Source organism: Balaenoptera borealis (assembly GCF_965194805.1).
Source record: "Balaenoptera borealis genome assembly, chromosome: 17".
Taxonomy (NCBI): Eukaryota; Metazoa; Chordata; class Mammalia; order Artiodactyla; family Balaenopteridae; genus Balaenoptera; species Balaenoptera borealis.
Window position 1 is genome coordinate 19,177,972 of NC_138876.1, and position 16,171 is coordinate 19,194,142.

Consider the following 16,171-nt stretch of genomic DNA (forward strand, 5'->3'; position numbering starts at 1 on the left):
TATCCCTGCTAGCCACATCCCCACAGAGTTCATGTGGCTAAAAAATAAATCTAAATATGATTTAAAAAAAGGTGGAGACATAGGCTTCTTGTCAAAGAAGTGGCATATGAGAAAAGTGATTTCCATGCATTCACTGAGCTAATTCAAGACCCAAATCAGAGAACCCTGTTTCAGTAGAGAAGACTGTTAAAGAGAGGAAGAAGCAGTTTAGGAAGCAGTTTTCTAAATCACTGTATAAAGTAGAAAAATTTATGGGTCAAGAGCATCATAAACATATATGTTTATAGAGCTGGGGTGGGAGGGTGCATCAGAGAACATTCTTATTTCACAGGTGTGCAGACTGAGAGTGCCTGCTGCATTCCAGAACTAGCAAATTGAAATCATGACTCTGGAATATGGGGCTGCTCCCTTCTAGGAGAGGGTTTGGAAGAAGAAAATTAGTTGACTTGGTAGTTCTGTTAAGAAGAACAGATAGGGGCTTCCGTGGTGGCGCAGTGGTTGAGAATTTGCCTGCCAATGCAGGGGACACGGGTTCGAGCCCTGGTCTGGGAAGATCCCACATGCTGCGGAGCAACTAGGCCCGTGAGCCACAACTACTGAGCCTGCGCGTCTGGAGCCTGTGCTCCGCAACAAGAGAGGCCGCGATAGTGAGAGGCCCACGCACTGCGATGAAGAGTGGCCCCCGCTTGCCACAACTGGAGAAAGCCCTCGCACAGAAACGAAGACCCAACACAGCCGTAAATAAATAAATATTAAAACTTAAAAAAAAAAAAAAACAATTAAGAATTTCTTAAGCAGCAGCAGACTGGGAAATGCAACTGTCAGGGCTAAAGAAATATGTTGAAACTCATTTAAAAAAAAAAAAAAAAAAAGAAGGGCAGATAACTCTCCCTAATCAAAACTCTGCTCTGGGCCTGAAGTTTTCTTTATAGAATTTTCTAGAAGATCTATGAGAAATTAAAACAAAAAAACAAAAAAACAAAAAAACCCTAGAACTAACATGTTCTTTTGCAGGGACTAAATGTAACCAGCTGCAAAATCATGTTCCATGAGTTTGACTTGGTGGAGAGCTGCAGATAGGACAGAGAATCTGGCGCCTGTGACACAGCTGATTTGATTTAAGTTGCCCAGAGGTGTCAAGAACATTTGCTTACATGGTGGAGCCATATGTCTAAGAAGTAGATGGGCTCCAATGAATCACATGCTGGAGCATTGTAAAAGTCTTGGCTAGATTACAATCTGGTCTGGCCAGTGTGCAGGCTTCTGAGATGGATAGATGGCACAACATCTCTTTCTTAAAAGGTAGTATTGTCTAGCGTTCCAGAGCCTGGGCTTTGGAGTAAGAATGAATTGCAATGGAGTTCAAATTGCACTGTGCCACTTAAAAGCCTCTCCAAGTTTCAGCCTCCTCATCTGTAGAATGAGAACACTAACACCACGGACACAGAGTTAGTCTGGAGGGTGAAGGGTGATGATGCTTGAGAAGCACTTTGAAAGCAAGAGAGATGGTTCACCATTGGGGTGGCTTAAGTGACTTAGGAAGGCAGCAAATGAAAGATCCTTCTAGTCTTCCATTAACATGTATTTAGAGACTTCCCCTTCCTGGATTAACATTGTACTTGAACATAATAGCTGTTTATTGTTTCAGTTTTTCCTCCTGAGATTTTAAATGTTAAAAGGCAAGATAGATAACCCTTGTGCTATGTTGGGATATGTTTTTCTCTCTCTTCCTTCCAATTTGTATTTAAAAAAGAGGGGTCTGGATCTGGGATCCCAGAAGGTGATAATTGGAATTTCACCATACCTGGGCCACTCTGAGTTATATTTCTTTATTCCAAAACCTTAGGGAATCCTTTACAGAATCATTTAAGTTTCCCCACTTAAAAAATATTTGGATACTGGATTGTACAAAGCAATATATTAAACCTTTATAGCTTCATCTCATCTCATAAATTCTGAAATGACAATAAAGTTCTCTTCCAGCCTCCATAACTTGTGATTCTAAGATCTGAGTTTGTTTTTGTTTTTATTTATTTTTTTAATATTGATCAAGAAATTCTCCTTAATGGGAGGCAGGAAACAAATCATGGGTGGGAGGGGGCAATATTTGTTGGTGAAAAAATTCCCTCCCAAGACCCTTTTTATATTCTAGTTGCTAGCTTTCAGTTTTAACAGATTATATTGTTTACAGCTTGTTTTCAGCGTTATTTTCTTTTTCAGTTTGGGTGGTCACTGGGGCTGACATTTTTCTTTCTCTCTCTTGTTGCCAGTATTGTTTTGTCAGTAACATCCAAGGCCACCAGTGAAGGCAGAGTGAGGGCTGGTGATTCTGTACTCAAGTCGCGAGATACATTAGAGAGTTGGAAAATGACATTTTGTAAAAGAGACACAGCTATTTACACCACCCCCAGCTGGGAAGAGTTTAAAGCAATCTGGGATTTTTTTTTTTTAAAGAATAGATCTTTTTCATAATGACAGTGTAAATAGATTTGTTTCTAAAAGATCACGGTTACTTCCTTTATCTTGTTGGTCTTGCTGAATGACTTAAAATATAATTGAGATGATGCATTTTCAGCCTTCTCGTGCTGCAAGATGATATGACTCAAGCAATGTCTGATGAAAAGATTATATAATGAAGCATTCAAAAATTCAAAGTCAAGTTAAGAAGCCTCAAAAGAGGGGGCTCCTCATGTTAAGTTGTGAAAAACGAATTAAGGAGAGGCCTGAATGTTACCTTTAGTGTCTGTGTGGAGATTTTAATTTTACAGTTGCCTGAAAATACTTTCTTTTCCCTCCCCATAGGAATGGAAGATGTCACATGTGATAGAACCGAATTCTTGAGCAATTACCTAACTAATGTGGATGACATTACTTTAGTGCCAGGAACTCTAGGAAGAATTCGACCCAAATTTAGCAATAATGCTAAATGTAAGTTGACTCTTAAAATACTAAATTGTTAGAAGGGTAATTTAGTGGAGTGAGAAAGGGCTTATTCTCTGAAGCTGGACTACTTGGGTGGAAATCCTAGCTTTGCTGCTTAGCTGAGTGAACTTGAATGAGTCATTGAAACTCTCTCTAAACCTCAGTTTTTTTCATCTGAAAAAAGGAATGATAAATAACAACTAGCTCATAGGGTTGTTGTGAAAATGAACCTATGTTTATCACTTAGAATAGTTCCTGGCCCCTCGTAGCATTATGTAAATATTTGCTCTTGTTTTTATCATGTGGAAAATACACTTAATTTGAGGCATGTGTATAACCATAAACTTCTGCTTACAAGAGACAAACTTTCCAACAAGAGGTTCAGGTTTACTCTTTAGCTCAAGTGGGGGAGTCCATGACAGGGTTGGCAAAAGTGCCCTCGGACCCTAAACCTTCCTAGGAGCCTGGTTGAAGGGAAATCTTCACCTTTAGAAAAAGTGATTGACAGAACCCAGCAGGAGAAACTATTAAGCCCTTGCAAAGGGGCAGCTGTTTTGAAAGATTAGAAATAAAATAAACAGGAATAGTCTTATCACTCCTGTTTTACACGTTTGGGTTATGATATGCCACTGATGAGAACTTTGATTTATGGGCTAAGATGTCTTACATGCTGCCCAGCCGCCTAGCTTTGGAGAAGTGTATAGTTTTATTGGAGGCATGCTGCATTTTGGGGAAGAAAAAAATCCTTTAGCATTTTTAGCCTTGGGAATAAGAAACCATTGGCACCAAGCATAAAGCTTTGGAAAATTAAGTTTTTCCCAAACGATGTTACTGAGTCAACAGAAATGGGAACTGTTCCAAGGTCAGCTCCAGGCAACGCTGTGAAATAAACAAAACGTTGGTGTCTCTGCCTTCTCTTTTCCATGCCTTTTCTATCCTCCATGTCCTGTCTTCTCTGTTCACTTGAGCTAGGCAGGCCCTCGCCAGAGTGGCCTGCAGAGTCACTACAGTACCTCTTGGTTTAGTATGTGCATTCTAGGGCTTATGCAAGAAAGTTTTTGTCTATTCTGAAAGGTATTTCAAAACATCAGTAAAAGTAATGGGGAGGTTGTTTTAGGAGTGGAAGGAAAACTTGCCTAAGGCTAATGAAATGATAACTACCAATAATTAAATGTCTTGTATTTTAAAAAACACGTTCATACATTTTATGAGAGATGGGAGAGCGAGGTGTTTAAGACAAAAACAATGGTGGCAGGATGCGTGGGTTCAAATCTTTGCCAGCTGCTTCACTCTGTGACCTTAAGCTACTTAAGGCAAGCTACTTTAACACTCTGTGCCTTAGTCTTCTCATCTGTAACATAAGGATTGTTGGGAAGATTAAATGAGAGATTCTCTACATATCACTTAGATTAATGTTTAGCACATAGTCAAAGCTATATAAATGGTAGTTATGACGATGATATTTTCGTCACATCGCTCTTTCAGCCAGATGTACACACACCTTATTGAATCCTTCCAATGGCCTGTGTGTTAGGTATTATCATCTCCTCTTATAAACAGTGGCAATCAAGGCTCAGAGAGAGGTGAAGTAACTGGCTAAGAGGACGGCAGTTAGTGAGTGGCAGAGCGGGAATTTAAACACAGATGCTTAACTGACTCTTAACCACTACCCTGTACTGGGGGCCTCCCCTGCTCTCTGGGAGTTGTTAGCATGAGAGGGCTGAGTATTTCAGAATTGAAGGATTGGTGTCCCACACATGGACTCAGGCATTTGTTATTTCCTAGAAGTTCTCTGGGATTTATCTGAGTACAAGACTGCCCTGTGCTATTTATTTTTCTTCATTATCGAAGAACATGAACTCATTCTGTTTGGTCCCTTTGAGGACTGTGGTTGATGAGGTCACTGAATGTAGAGGTTCAAAGCATGGCTTGCTCAGTCAGATTGCCAGCAGGGTCCCAGTGTGCACGTTCCCCTCTTCCCCCGCCTCCACCTTCTAAATGCCAGTTGGCTTAGTGAGGATTCTGATGACACCTACATTCCAGCAGAGTAGTTGTGAATGACCAGAGAGACAGTGCCTGCAAAGCCCTTACAGAGACCGAACATGGTATGGACACAATTTGGGTTAATTATTATTGCTACCATTATTACTTATTTGCTTGTCATTGAAAGATGCGACTAAATTTTACCCCCAATTTAAGTAGAAGGGAATCCACATTTTTTTATCTTCGAATTTCATAGCTTTAGAACTAAGATTCTGAACATTGTCTTTGAAGAGTGTATATTTACGCTGCAAGGCAAGCTTATTCATGCATTTGCAACAAACATGAACAAATATTTATTTATATTTATTAACAAATGTTTATCGAGTGCTTACCAGGCCCTGGGGATGCAGCAGGAAATGACAGAGACATGACCTGCTCTACTGATGTTTATATTCCAGGGACGGTTGCCTCATGACTGTCGGTATCTCTTCTGAATGCTGCTTTCCTTTTCTGCTGATTCTATAATGACATGCTGAAGCAAATTTTTGGAAAACAAAACAAAATCCAACCAACCTACAATCTCCTCTTTCTCCCCACACCCACCCCCCTAAAAGGGGACCTTCAGATAATATATTCCTGTCCACAGTTTATACACAGCCATCACTTACATAGTTTTGCTTTTAGCTAGTTCAGGGTATTGACTAAAATATCCTTTGTTTGCTGGTAGTGAAAATAAAGGAGGTGCATACATGTGTGTGTCTGCAGCTGGAAAGGGGCAACCACCTATGTAATTAGCCCTGTGATATTACTGAGGAAAAAAATTCCCTTTAGAAAAAATAATGGATTCGAAGATTCATCTTAAAAGTGGATGATCGCTTGTTTGAAAGATCTGCAGATACATAGGAAGTTACATTAAAAGCCCCAAATGCCCAGTTTAGTTCCTGATGTTAAATTTCAAATAAACTCAATTCAGGTTCCAGAGGGACCATTTGGGAGAATTTTAAAAAAGCAATTTACCCAGCAGTACCCCGGTGCTCTGGAAGGAGGAATTCCCTTCCGGAAAGGTTGACTTGGACCTAGCAGGGACATTTACCATAGGAATTGTTCCTCTCATTTAGATACATTTCACTTTACTGAAATTTTAAATATCCACACACAGTTTTACATATATTTTAAACAAAATCTAAAGTGATAGGTCTTCTAGGAGAAAAAAAAAAAAAGAATTGAGTCTCTCGCTGCAAAAATGATTTCTGTCAGTGATTACTGTCAACTCTTTTGAAACCTTTCTCCTTCTCTCTTTGAACAGATGACCCTAAAGTCATTATTGCTAATCTCACGGTAAGTATTGCATGTCACCAGGCCTCTGCCCTTGGAGTAGCTTCCACACACTCTTCTCTTGTATTCAAGTCCCCTGTAGGGTGACAGGAATATTTTCCTCACTGCCCTGCCATCCTGTATATTTGTTTCCCTAAGAGCTTTCAAAACTTCTGGCCCATGGACAGCTGCAGGCTCCCTAATGGTCTTGGTAACCATACAAAATGAGAGTATTTGACCTTGACATTAGGGCTGACAAGTATTCATTCATGATTAAACAGATCCTTACTCTTTCTGAACCAGATCCGCCCACCACCCTGTTCCATAGTTTTCCCATCCGGGATAGGGACCTTAAAGGCACATAAGACTGTAATCACATGGTCCTGAACATGCCTCCTCCTCCCTTCCCACCCCACCTCCCCATCCCTTGATTTGAAGCATTTGGGAAAAAGCCTTGGAGTTTGAGTTGCTCTTCGTGATGGTCTCATGAGTCAGGAATGTATCTTAAAAATTTCTAACTCCCCTCTGATAACCTTCTATGTCTTCTTCAACATTATCTAATCCCCTTTGAATCTATTTGTTTTCAGCTTTTATCATTTGATAGGGGTAACAAATGCCATTTATTCAGTAATTAACCTTTCGTTTGACTTAAAACCTTCCTCTTTCTAGAGAGAATGTCTTGGACTTTTCTAGAAGACACTCCATCTAAAGTTCAATATTCATTTCTATTTCAGTGTAAAAAACCAGATCAGCACTTTAAGCCTTACATGAAACAGCACCTTCCCAAACGTTTGCACTATGCCAACAACAGAAGAATTGAGGACATCCATTTATTGGTGGACCGAAGATGGCACGTCGCAAGGTAACTTGGGGATAGGCTGTCCCTGATCCTCATCTTCATAACCACCCCTTTGGCAGCTGGAGTGCTTTAAGTTCCTTAGCCATTATGAAAAGAAATCTCAGTTGGAAATCTCATCATTTGCAAAGAGTTTGTGTGCTGGATAAACAATTAGCCCTGAGACAATACATCTCTGTGTTCCTGGTCTCAGCATCTTGGTGGCTCTTTGTAGCCTCTCAGTGCATCTTTGTGTGTTTGTCTCTCTGTTCTGTTTTTCAAATTTACATTCTATTCTTATTACTTGAGTAAGTCAAACATATACCTGGGACATTGCCTTACCACACTGGACAGGTCTGGCCTCCATTGACGAGACTTAGCTTGTAGCGACATTTATAGAAGAGTTCAGAAAATGTTGTTAATCTTAAAACCTCTGTTACTATAGGCGTGTTTTACATTGCCTTAAGTATTTCAGTTGTTTGCCTTGTTTTGAACTACAAGACTCTCCAATATGGAAGAGACTATTCCTTGCTCTTGAATCTGATGTAGGATGTGTCTGGAAGCTCTAACCAGTTCCAAAGAGTTAATTATCCAAAGCTGAATCACTTTCACACAGATCTGGGGGCAGCCCTTTCCTACTCAATCTTTTTTTTTTTTTGGCTGCGTTGGGTCTTCGTTGCTGCGCATGGGCTTTCCCTAGTTGAGACAAGCAGGGGCTACTCTTCGTTGCAGTGTGTGGGCTTCTCATTGCGGTGGCTTCTCTTGTTGCGGAGCACGGGCTCTAGGCGGGGTCTTCAGTAGTTGCAGCACATGGGCTCAGTATTTGTGGCACGGGCTCTAGGGCATGCGGACTTCAGTAGTTGTGGCTAGCAGGCTCTAGAGTGCAGGCTCAGTAGTTGTGGTGCACGGGTTTAGTTGCTCTGTGGCATCTTCCCGGACCAGGGATCGAACCTGTGTCCCCTGAACTGGCAGGCGGATTCTTAACCACTGTGCCACCAGGGAAGTCCCCCACTCAGTCTTGCTCTGACTTTCTCCTTAAGAAAAGTGCTGAGACTCAGTCTTAATTAACTTAGTAATAATTGAACAACTACTAGATGTACTCTGGCTTGGTACTTGAATGAATTTACAAGAGAGAGAAGATAACAAGAAAATGTGTGTCCTCTAAGAGCTTGCATCAGTATGGAACATCTAGAGAGACACATGTGACAAATACACAAATATCCTACCGTAATTGTCAGGGGGTACATAGAGTTAAATATGTAGGATTGTGAAGAGATACGTATGTAAACTAGAAATTATTGAGATCATTTAGAACAGACATGGGGAGTCTTCAAGGAAAAGTTACAAAAATGTGACCAAAATGGCTTGGCTGAGTATGTCTGAGTATGGGATGGCTTGGAAGAGAGAGCAAATTTGTACCGTTTGTAGGTTTCAACGAAGAAAACTTGGGAGTTGAGTAGGAGTTAAGTAAAAGATGAAGATAGTTGAGCAAATGAGTGTAGACCAAAGCCAGGCATTTTAATTAGCAGTAAATCTTTTCAACTTATATCTTGCACTGTTGAGTTATTATATGCACATATCTTATTATCCCAAGCTGAAAGTACTTTTCCTAAGAACAAAGACCCCAAAGTTTAATTTCTTTGTTTTCCCCCAAGCACTTTACTTCAGTGCAATGTACCTATAGGTACTTAGGAAATATTTGTCTTAATAAACATGAAAGTGTTTTGGAAAAGTGCTGCATGACTCTAAGCAAAAGGCATCTTCCTGTCCCAACAAAGAAGCTCAGATGCTTTTGATGTCTAGAGAGCAAGGTTTCCATTTTCTATTTCTAAATGGAGGTACTGTCTAGGTGAGGCTTCGCTCTTATTAGCTATGCCACTATTACATATGTTAAGCTTATGACTCAGTTATGTTCTCTAGTGGTATTACTAGGTAAATTTGTTGACAGGTAAATTTGTATGCAAACATTTTTATAGAATACAGATCTCCATTCATTGATTAAACATCACATATTTTTAAAGTGCCAACTGTGTGCTTAGCATGAAGCATAGTGATGGGTATGTAGAAATGAACCAGACAAACACGGCCCCAGAGTGGAGAGTCTTACAGTCCTGGAGCTAGTGAAGCACATAGGCAGACAGTTGAAGCTTTGTGGCAGCCCTGCATCGAGAGTCTATAGGTGACATTTTTCCAACAGCACTATTTTTTTTTTAATTTATTTATTTATTCATTTTTTGGCTGTGCTGGGTCTTCGTTTCTGCGCGAGGGCTTTCTCCAGTTGCAGCAAGCGGGGGCCACTCTTATCACGGTGCGGGGGCCACTCTTCATCGCGGTGCGCGGGCCTCTCACTATTGCGGCCTCTCTTGTTGCGGAGCACAGGCTCCAGACGCGCAGGCTCAGTAGTTGTGGCTCATGGGCCCAGTTGCTCCGCGGCATATGGGATCCTCCCAGACCAGGGCTCGAACCCGCGTCCCCTGCATTGGCAGGTGGATTCTTAACCACTGCGCCACCAGGGAAGCCCCCAGCACTATTTTTAAATTAAGGTATGTGTGTTGTTGTTTTAGACATCATAATGCTATTGCATACTTAATATAGTATAGTGTAAATATACCTTTTCTATGCACTGGGAAAACAAAAACTTCATGTGACTCAGTTTACTGCGATGTTCTCTTTATTGTGGTGGTCTGGAATCGAACGTGCAGTATCTACAAGGTGTGTCTGTACCTGTGACCTCGTGCTTTGCAAGCACGAGGCATGAGGAGGGGACCAGGACTTCAGGTCCCAACTTGTCCTGGGCTGATTGTCAAAGCAAAAGCACTTGGGGCAAAAGAACAGCATCATGTTTTCATCACCACAGGAATGATACAATTACAATGAGAAGAATATACTTGTAAGATCCACTCCTTAGAGATATTTTTTGTGCACTGGTTTTTTTTGTTTTTGTTTTTGTTTTTTGTTTTTTTTAAAAATCAGAATGATTTCATGAGAAATCCTGACTGATTGTACAATTGTTTCACTCTAGGAAACCTTTGGATGTTTATAAGAAACCATCGGGAAAATGTTTTTTCCAGGGAGACCATGGATTTGATAACAAGGTCAACAGTATGCAGGTATGCTCCTGGAACTGTGAATCGAAGTGTGTTTTAGTGACTCCAAGAAGGGATGGGAATGGTGGTGTGAGTGAAGCTTGCAAAACATTTAGAAATTGAGGAAGGGTTGCTACTAGATATTAGCAATGCCTAATTGTTTTGTTTGTTTTCTTTTCTTTTGGAAGACTGTTTTCGTAGGTTATGGCCCAACATTTAAATACAAGACTAAAGTGCCTCCATTTGAAAACATTGAACTTTACAATGTCATGTGTGGTAAGTCACTTATTTCATCAAAACCAAGAAAACAATCTTGAGTTAACGTATGAACTTCTTTCAATGTCAGAGAAAGAAATGAGGTGTCTGTTTTCTGGGATCACCTCATCTTTTCACACACAAAAAATGTGGTAATTTGCCCATTGGTTCAAGAGACAGAATATCATCCCCTTCTAAGGCTTCTTTGTCTTCCGTCAACAGTTGACTAACGGGGAGTTTTCATAGTGTTGCTGTTGGCAGTCTCTGGCTGATCTAACATAGCATTACAGTTTGACACCAATGGTCAGAGGCTGGGTAAAGCAAGAGTTCAGCACAGAGCTTTCTCCCACCTCCATCTCTCCCATTGCAGTCCAGTTAAAATTTCGCCAGCTTGTATCCTGGCCAGCTATTTATGTACTCCTAATTATTTTTCTTCCTTGAGTTTCTAGTTGCTGAATGAGGACAACTTTTCCTATTTAGTAAGGGAGTGCCAGTCTGGTGGTTAGAGGGGGAGTCTGAAAGTCGGGTCTCCTGGGTTCTTTTCCCATCTTGGCTGCTGGCTCTCCCCTGCCCCACCTCTCAGCTTAGGCAAGTCACTGTATGCTCGCTTGGCAACCATTTCACTTGCTGTGAAATCAGCCTGTTCATTTCACAGCGGCACTTTAGGGCCCAAGGCCAAAACCTCTTCTTGTCCCCGTACTTCTGTGGAGTGCATGAGAGGGCAGACTAGAGGTTATTTATTGATTATAAGTCCCACTTCAAAATTCGGGATAAAAAGTCTCCTTAGACTTTTAGAGAAGCAGAAGGGCAATGATACTGACGCTGATGGTCCTTGGGTTGTAACTATCACAGACACAGGCAGTAGCTAAGTAAGGCCCTATTTCTTCACTCTCTCTTTTTGGAAATGTCTCTCTTTATAATCAAGCAATGAACATACTATTTCAGAAAGTTGTTGCCAAGACATGATCAGGCAAGAATGATTTAGGAAGTAAGAAGCGAGCCTACAGTCTGAATTTGGTTTTATTCTATTCTAATTCGTGTTCCAAGTTTTCAGGCCCTTGGAAGGTGAATGGTTTTGACTCTCCCTATACCTCATGAAAAATATTTACAAAGTACCTGGCTCTTTTCTTTCTTCTCATCAGATCTCCTGGGATTGAAACCAGCTCCTAATAATGGGACTCACGGAAGTTTGAACCATCTCCTGCGCACTAACACTTTCAGACCAACCATGCCAGAGGAAGTTACCAGACCCAATTACCCAGGGATTATGTACCTTCAGTCTGATTTTGACCTGGGCTGTACCTGTGATGATAAGGTAGAGCCAAAGGTAGAAATAATTTTTAATGTTTATCATGGAGGAGCCTTTTGGGTGTAGAGCAGTGCCGTCCAATAGAACTTTCTGTGATGATGTGAATGGTACATCTGTACTGTCCAGAATGGTAGTCACTGGTCAGATGTAGCTTTTGAACACTTGGAACTAAGTTTTTAATTTCGTTTAGTGACTTTAAGTTTAAAGAGCCGTATGCGGCTCATGGCTACCATATTGGACAGCCCAGGGATAGATAATGAAGAACAAAAAGTAAAATTCATAATGCTATTCTGTGGAGTCACAATTCCCAACCGAAATGGTTTTTTTTCTTTTTTTTCTCAACCTGGGTCACATGTCTATCAGTCATGGTCCCAATAAGAAACAGATGGCCCATGCAGAAGAGGTTTTTAAAGAAGGTTGAAAGGGATTGTTTCAATCACATTTAATGAGAATACTATTTCAAAGGCTGGCAGGGTAGAGGGAAATCAATGAGGGATGCTGAAGTACCCTGGGGCTAATAGGGTACCAATCCTAGGTCTCAACAATAAAGGGAGGGAGCAGTTACTGGCACATGGAGAAAGAGCTATATAGGAAGGAACGACGGAATTTGGTAGACGGGTGCAGCAAACGCACTGCAACCTGGTAGAGGGGAAGCTGGGGGAGTAAATCCACCCCTCCCAATCCCCTGCTGGTACCTCTCATCGTTGGAGCCCAGCTGGAGGGCAAGCTCGCTCTTTGATGAGTCCCTAGAGATCAGTCTCCCAGGGCACAGAGCAGGGTAAGGAAGGGTGTGGCAGGGCGGGCGTTGGGGGTGCTGATAGGGACTACCCAGCACCTCGTGTTTGGACAGTTATTGAAACAAGCAAACTACACATGTTCAGTAATAATTTGCTTATTGAATTTTATATTGATCAAAGACCTTTTAGAGTTGCCCATCAGTGCTTCTGACAGGAAGATACAACCAGTGTTACCACTAACACTGGTTAGTGGTTGAGAGGGTTCCAACACAAAGCAAAGCAATTTTATTTTTGCATGTGTGGTTTTATTACAGGCAAATGTGTGATCTTTCTATTAGACCTCAGAAAATAATTTTCCTACTGGTCTATCCCCCTCCCCTACCATTTGCTACCTTCTAGGATTCCTAGGGGCCTAGGAGCCACAGTTTGGGAGGCCCACCATGGGAGGAAGTTTGCTCTTCTTCCCTACCTCCTTCCCTTTATTAATCCTTCCTACTTTAGCTCCTGATAAGAAATAACAGGGCTAATTAGTATAAAGTAGGTAATTCTAAGACCTCACCTGGAGGAGTTGAGTTGCCAAAGTCAACAGGAAGTGGTCTTTGAAGTGAATTCTAGTTATATTTTTAGATGCATCTATTAACTGTATCTTGTTTTCTGAATTACCTTTCTTCTAGGAAGCAAGAAATAGTTTGGTTATTTTATCTTAAACCATTTTAGAGGGATTCTAGATCACCTTTATTTTGTCAGTGGGTTTCTCCAAAAGACTATTTTCCTTTTCTTAAAAAAAAAATACAGACATACTGAAAAGGTATAGAGATTAATAAAATGAATACTTCAATACACACATTGTGAGAAAGAAAACATTACAGATCGAATGGAAGCTCCATGTGACATCCCACACCCCAATCCCACTTCCCTTCTACCCCAAAGGTAACTAATATCCTGAATATAGTGTATATAATTGCCATGTAGGCCTCTATACTTTCACTCCATACATATGTATCTCTTAAATAATGTATTAACTAATTTTTAGTATATAGTTCCCTAAAATAACCTATAGGATAGCTTTGGATATTTTATATTTTTATGTAAATGCTGTTTTACTATATGTATCCTGCATTTATTTGTTCATCCTTGTATTTTTGAGATTTATGCATGTTAATATGTGAAGTTTTAGCTCATTCATTTTTACCGCTAATAATTAATATTTAATTATATAATTACACCATCATGATTCTATTCATTTTCCTATCTGAGAACATTTGGTAATTTCCAATTGTTAGTTCTTCCAGACAACGCTGCAGTAGACTTTACTGCAAACGTCTTTTTGTACACGTACGCTAGAGTGTCTCTAGAATATATAGTGGGAGATGGAGTTGCTGAGCCGTGACTTTTCAGAACTGCTGAGTCGTTATGTTTCAGCTTTAGAAAAAGCAATTTCATAACTTGGTTTGGGAATCACTTTAGTGTACCTAGAGATTAATCCGAAATATTGAGGCAATATTCGAATTAATTTACATATATGTGCCCTAATCATTGTTGTCGACATGGGAGGTTGGTAACATGATTATCCACACTTTTAAGGAAAGGAAACAAAATCATGGAGAAATTAAATAACATATTCGTGACCATAGATCATTAGGAAGTGGAGCCTAAAATTTCATTTTGAGATAAAGTAGTAATACTCTACAGAGTTTAGAATGAAGTTTAGGATCCTGTTTTGAATTTAGCTGGGTACTAAATAGAGAGAAGGGTGCTGGAAAGAAAAAACATTTCTGATTTGCTTTGTCTTCTCTTTTCTTTTTTTTTTTTTTTTTTGGTTTTCACACATGAAGAACAAATTGGATGAACTCAACAAACGCCTTCATATAAAAGGGTCTACAGAAGGTAAGGAGTTGATGGAAAAAACAACCAGATAAGTTTTGTTTTCTAGCTTCCAAAAATTGGAGAAACTTCTTATTTACTTCATAGTGTAAGCACAATTTTTTTTAAAATTCGAATTTGGATTGCAAAGTGATTTTTATACCATCTGGCAAAAGGTATTGGTTTATTCTATGTACACAGGATGCCAGCTGTGTAATAAGTCAGAAAAGTTCCATTACCTTTTTTTTTCCTCAATAGCTTTTAAGCCCTCTGAAAAGCAGAGGGCTTAAATATACCATTGTGCATCTGATGGGTCATAAGTTAAGGTGCTGATGGAGACTTCAATGAAGGGAATGAAAGTCACAATTATAAATGGTAACAGCTGGTACCTCTACTGAAGCTTACCGACCTGCAGAGTCAGTGTGTATGTTACGGGAAGGGATGCACAGAAGGAGCCAAATCAGAAATCTCTCTTCAGAGAAGGATTATCTTGAGCTCTAACTCATTTTCTTATTTTACGTACAATAATAACCCTCTTGTATTAGTCAACTTTTGCAAGCTTGTGATGAAAAAGAGAATCTCAGTGGTCTGTGCATTTCTTGTTCATATTTCAGGATGCTGACTCTAGGCCAAGTATGGCTCTGCCCCATGTGTACTTTTTATTCTGGAATCTAGGCTGAAGGAGCAGCCCCTAGCTGGGACATGCCTTTCTCGTGGCAGAGGGAAAAGAGGAATGGCAGAACCAGGCAATGGGTCTCAACACTTCTGCTTTGATGAGGCATCTGTCACTTCCATTCCCAGTTCATTGGTGAAAATAGGGCACATGAAACCAGTGGAGTAGGGAAGTATATTCTTTCCACAAGGACACTGTCCTACAAGTCACTTGGCAATGGGTAGAAGTACACAATCCTTTACAAAAGAGCAGTAAATAATTAGGAACAATAATGCAATCTACCACATAAGCTCTTCCTTCTGGTTTTGAAATCCAAGGAAAATTAGAAGAGATTAGAAGAAGAGGGAAAGGCTCCTACACAGGTTACTACAGCAGATGGGATAGCATCTTGTAACAGCAAGGGAATGACCAAAAGTGTATTAAAAAGAAGACAGAAATCAAGCACAGCAGCCCAAGTCACGCAGTAAAGATGCACGTAGTCAAATTCTCTTGAGAACATTACTTGAGTTATTAGCTTACATATGGTTCTATTTATCATACGTGCCATTTCCAATCTGATTAAGTAAAGGTTGAGGAAACCAGAGGAATATTTTATTTACTTGACTTATTTCCCCTCTTTATAAAGATCTTCATGTTTTTTCTTCTTCTCTTTCTGCATCACCACCCTCCCTCTTCTCTCTTTGACGATAGAACACACAGACTCTTTGGCATGTAATTGGATGAACACGGCTTTCGAGATAGGACTTAGTTGATGGAAGGTACACAAATCCTTCACAAATCTAGAAGTGATTTGAAATGTTTGACATCGAACCTCTAGTGGACTGTGGTGTCATTAGAATTGGAAAAATTACAATGCTGCCAGGATCAAGGAGTATGGAGTCTCATGATTTGAGTTTTTCAAATATTCACTCACCAAGGCAGAGAAATATTACTGAGATGTTTCTCTTCTAAAAGTCACTAATGAAATAGTTAATTATGATAACTTTGAATGGACTCTAATGTTTTTGCTGATTCAAGCTCTGACTATTCATGGTCCTAAAACATTTCCATCTGGGAAAAAAAATCTTTCATTTAGTTTTTTCGTGGCAGTGTGCTCATAGGACAAAACCAGTCCCACAAGTCAGCATAAGCAGTGGCCTCAAACTTCTGAGCATGAAAATAAGAGGCATCTTCCAGGTGAATCACTGACTCTCA

At 40.2% G+C, this 16,171-nt stretch overlaps 1 protein-coding gene across 12 annotated transcripts in view; it reads left to right on the forward strand.

Annotated features, from left to right (window-relative positions):
• The window catches only part of ENPP2 (ectonucleotide pyrophosphatase/phosphodiesterase 2), a 107,233-nt gene that overhangs the window by 72,928 nt on the left and 18,134 nt on the right, over positions 1-16,171 (forward strand). For 6 of the 12 annotated variants that reach the window (XM_082364249.1, XM_082364252.1, XM_082364247.1 and 3 more), the window contains 7 exons: positions 2,803-2,928; positions 6,212-6,243; positions 6,954-7,081; positions 10,077-10,164; positions 10,329-10,416; positions 11,538-11,722; positions 14,277-14,328. In XM_082364249.1, the coding sequence (XP_082220375.1) occupies positions 2,803-2,928; positions 6,212-6,243; positions 6,954-7,081; positions 10,077-10,164; positions 10,329-10,416; positions 11,538-11,722; positions 14,277-14,328 (699 nt within the window). The remainder of the gene's footprint in view (positions 1-2,802; positions 2,929-6,211; positions 6,244-6,953; positions 7,082-10,076; positions 10,165-10,328; positions 10,417-11,537; positions 11,723-14,276; positions 14,329-16,171) is intronic. The other 6 variants (XM_082364242.1, XM_082364246.1, XM_082364250.1 and 3 more) reach the window with 2 other exon arrangements.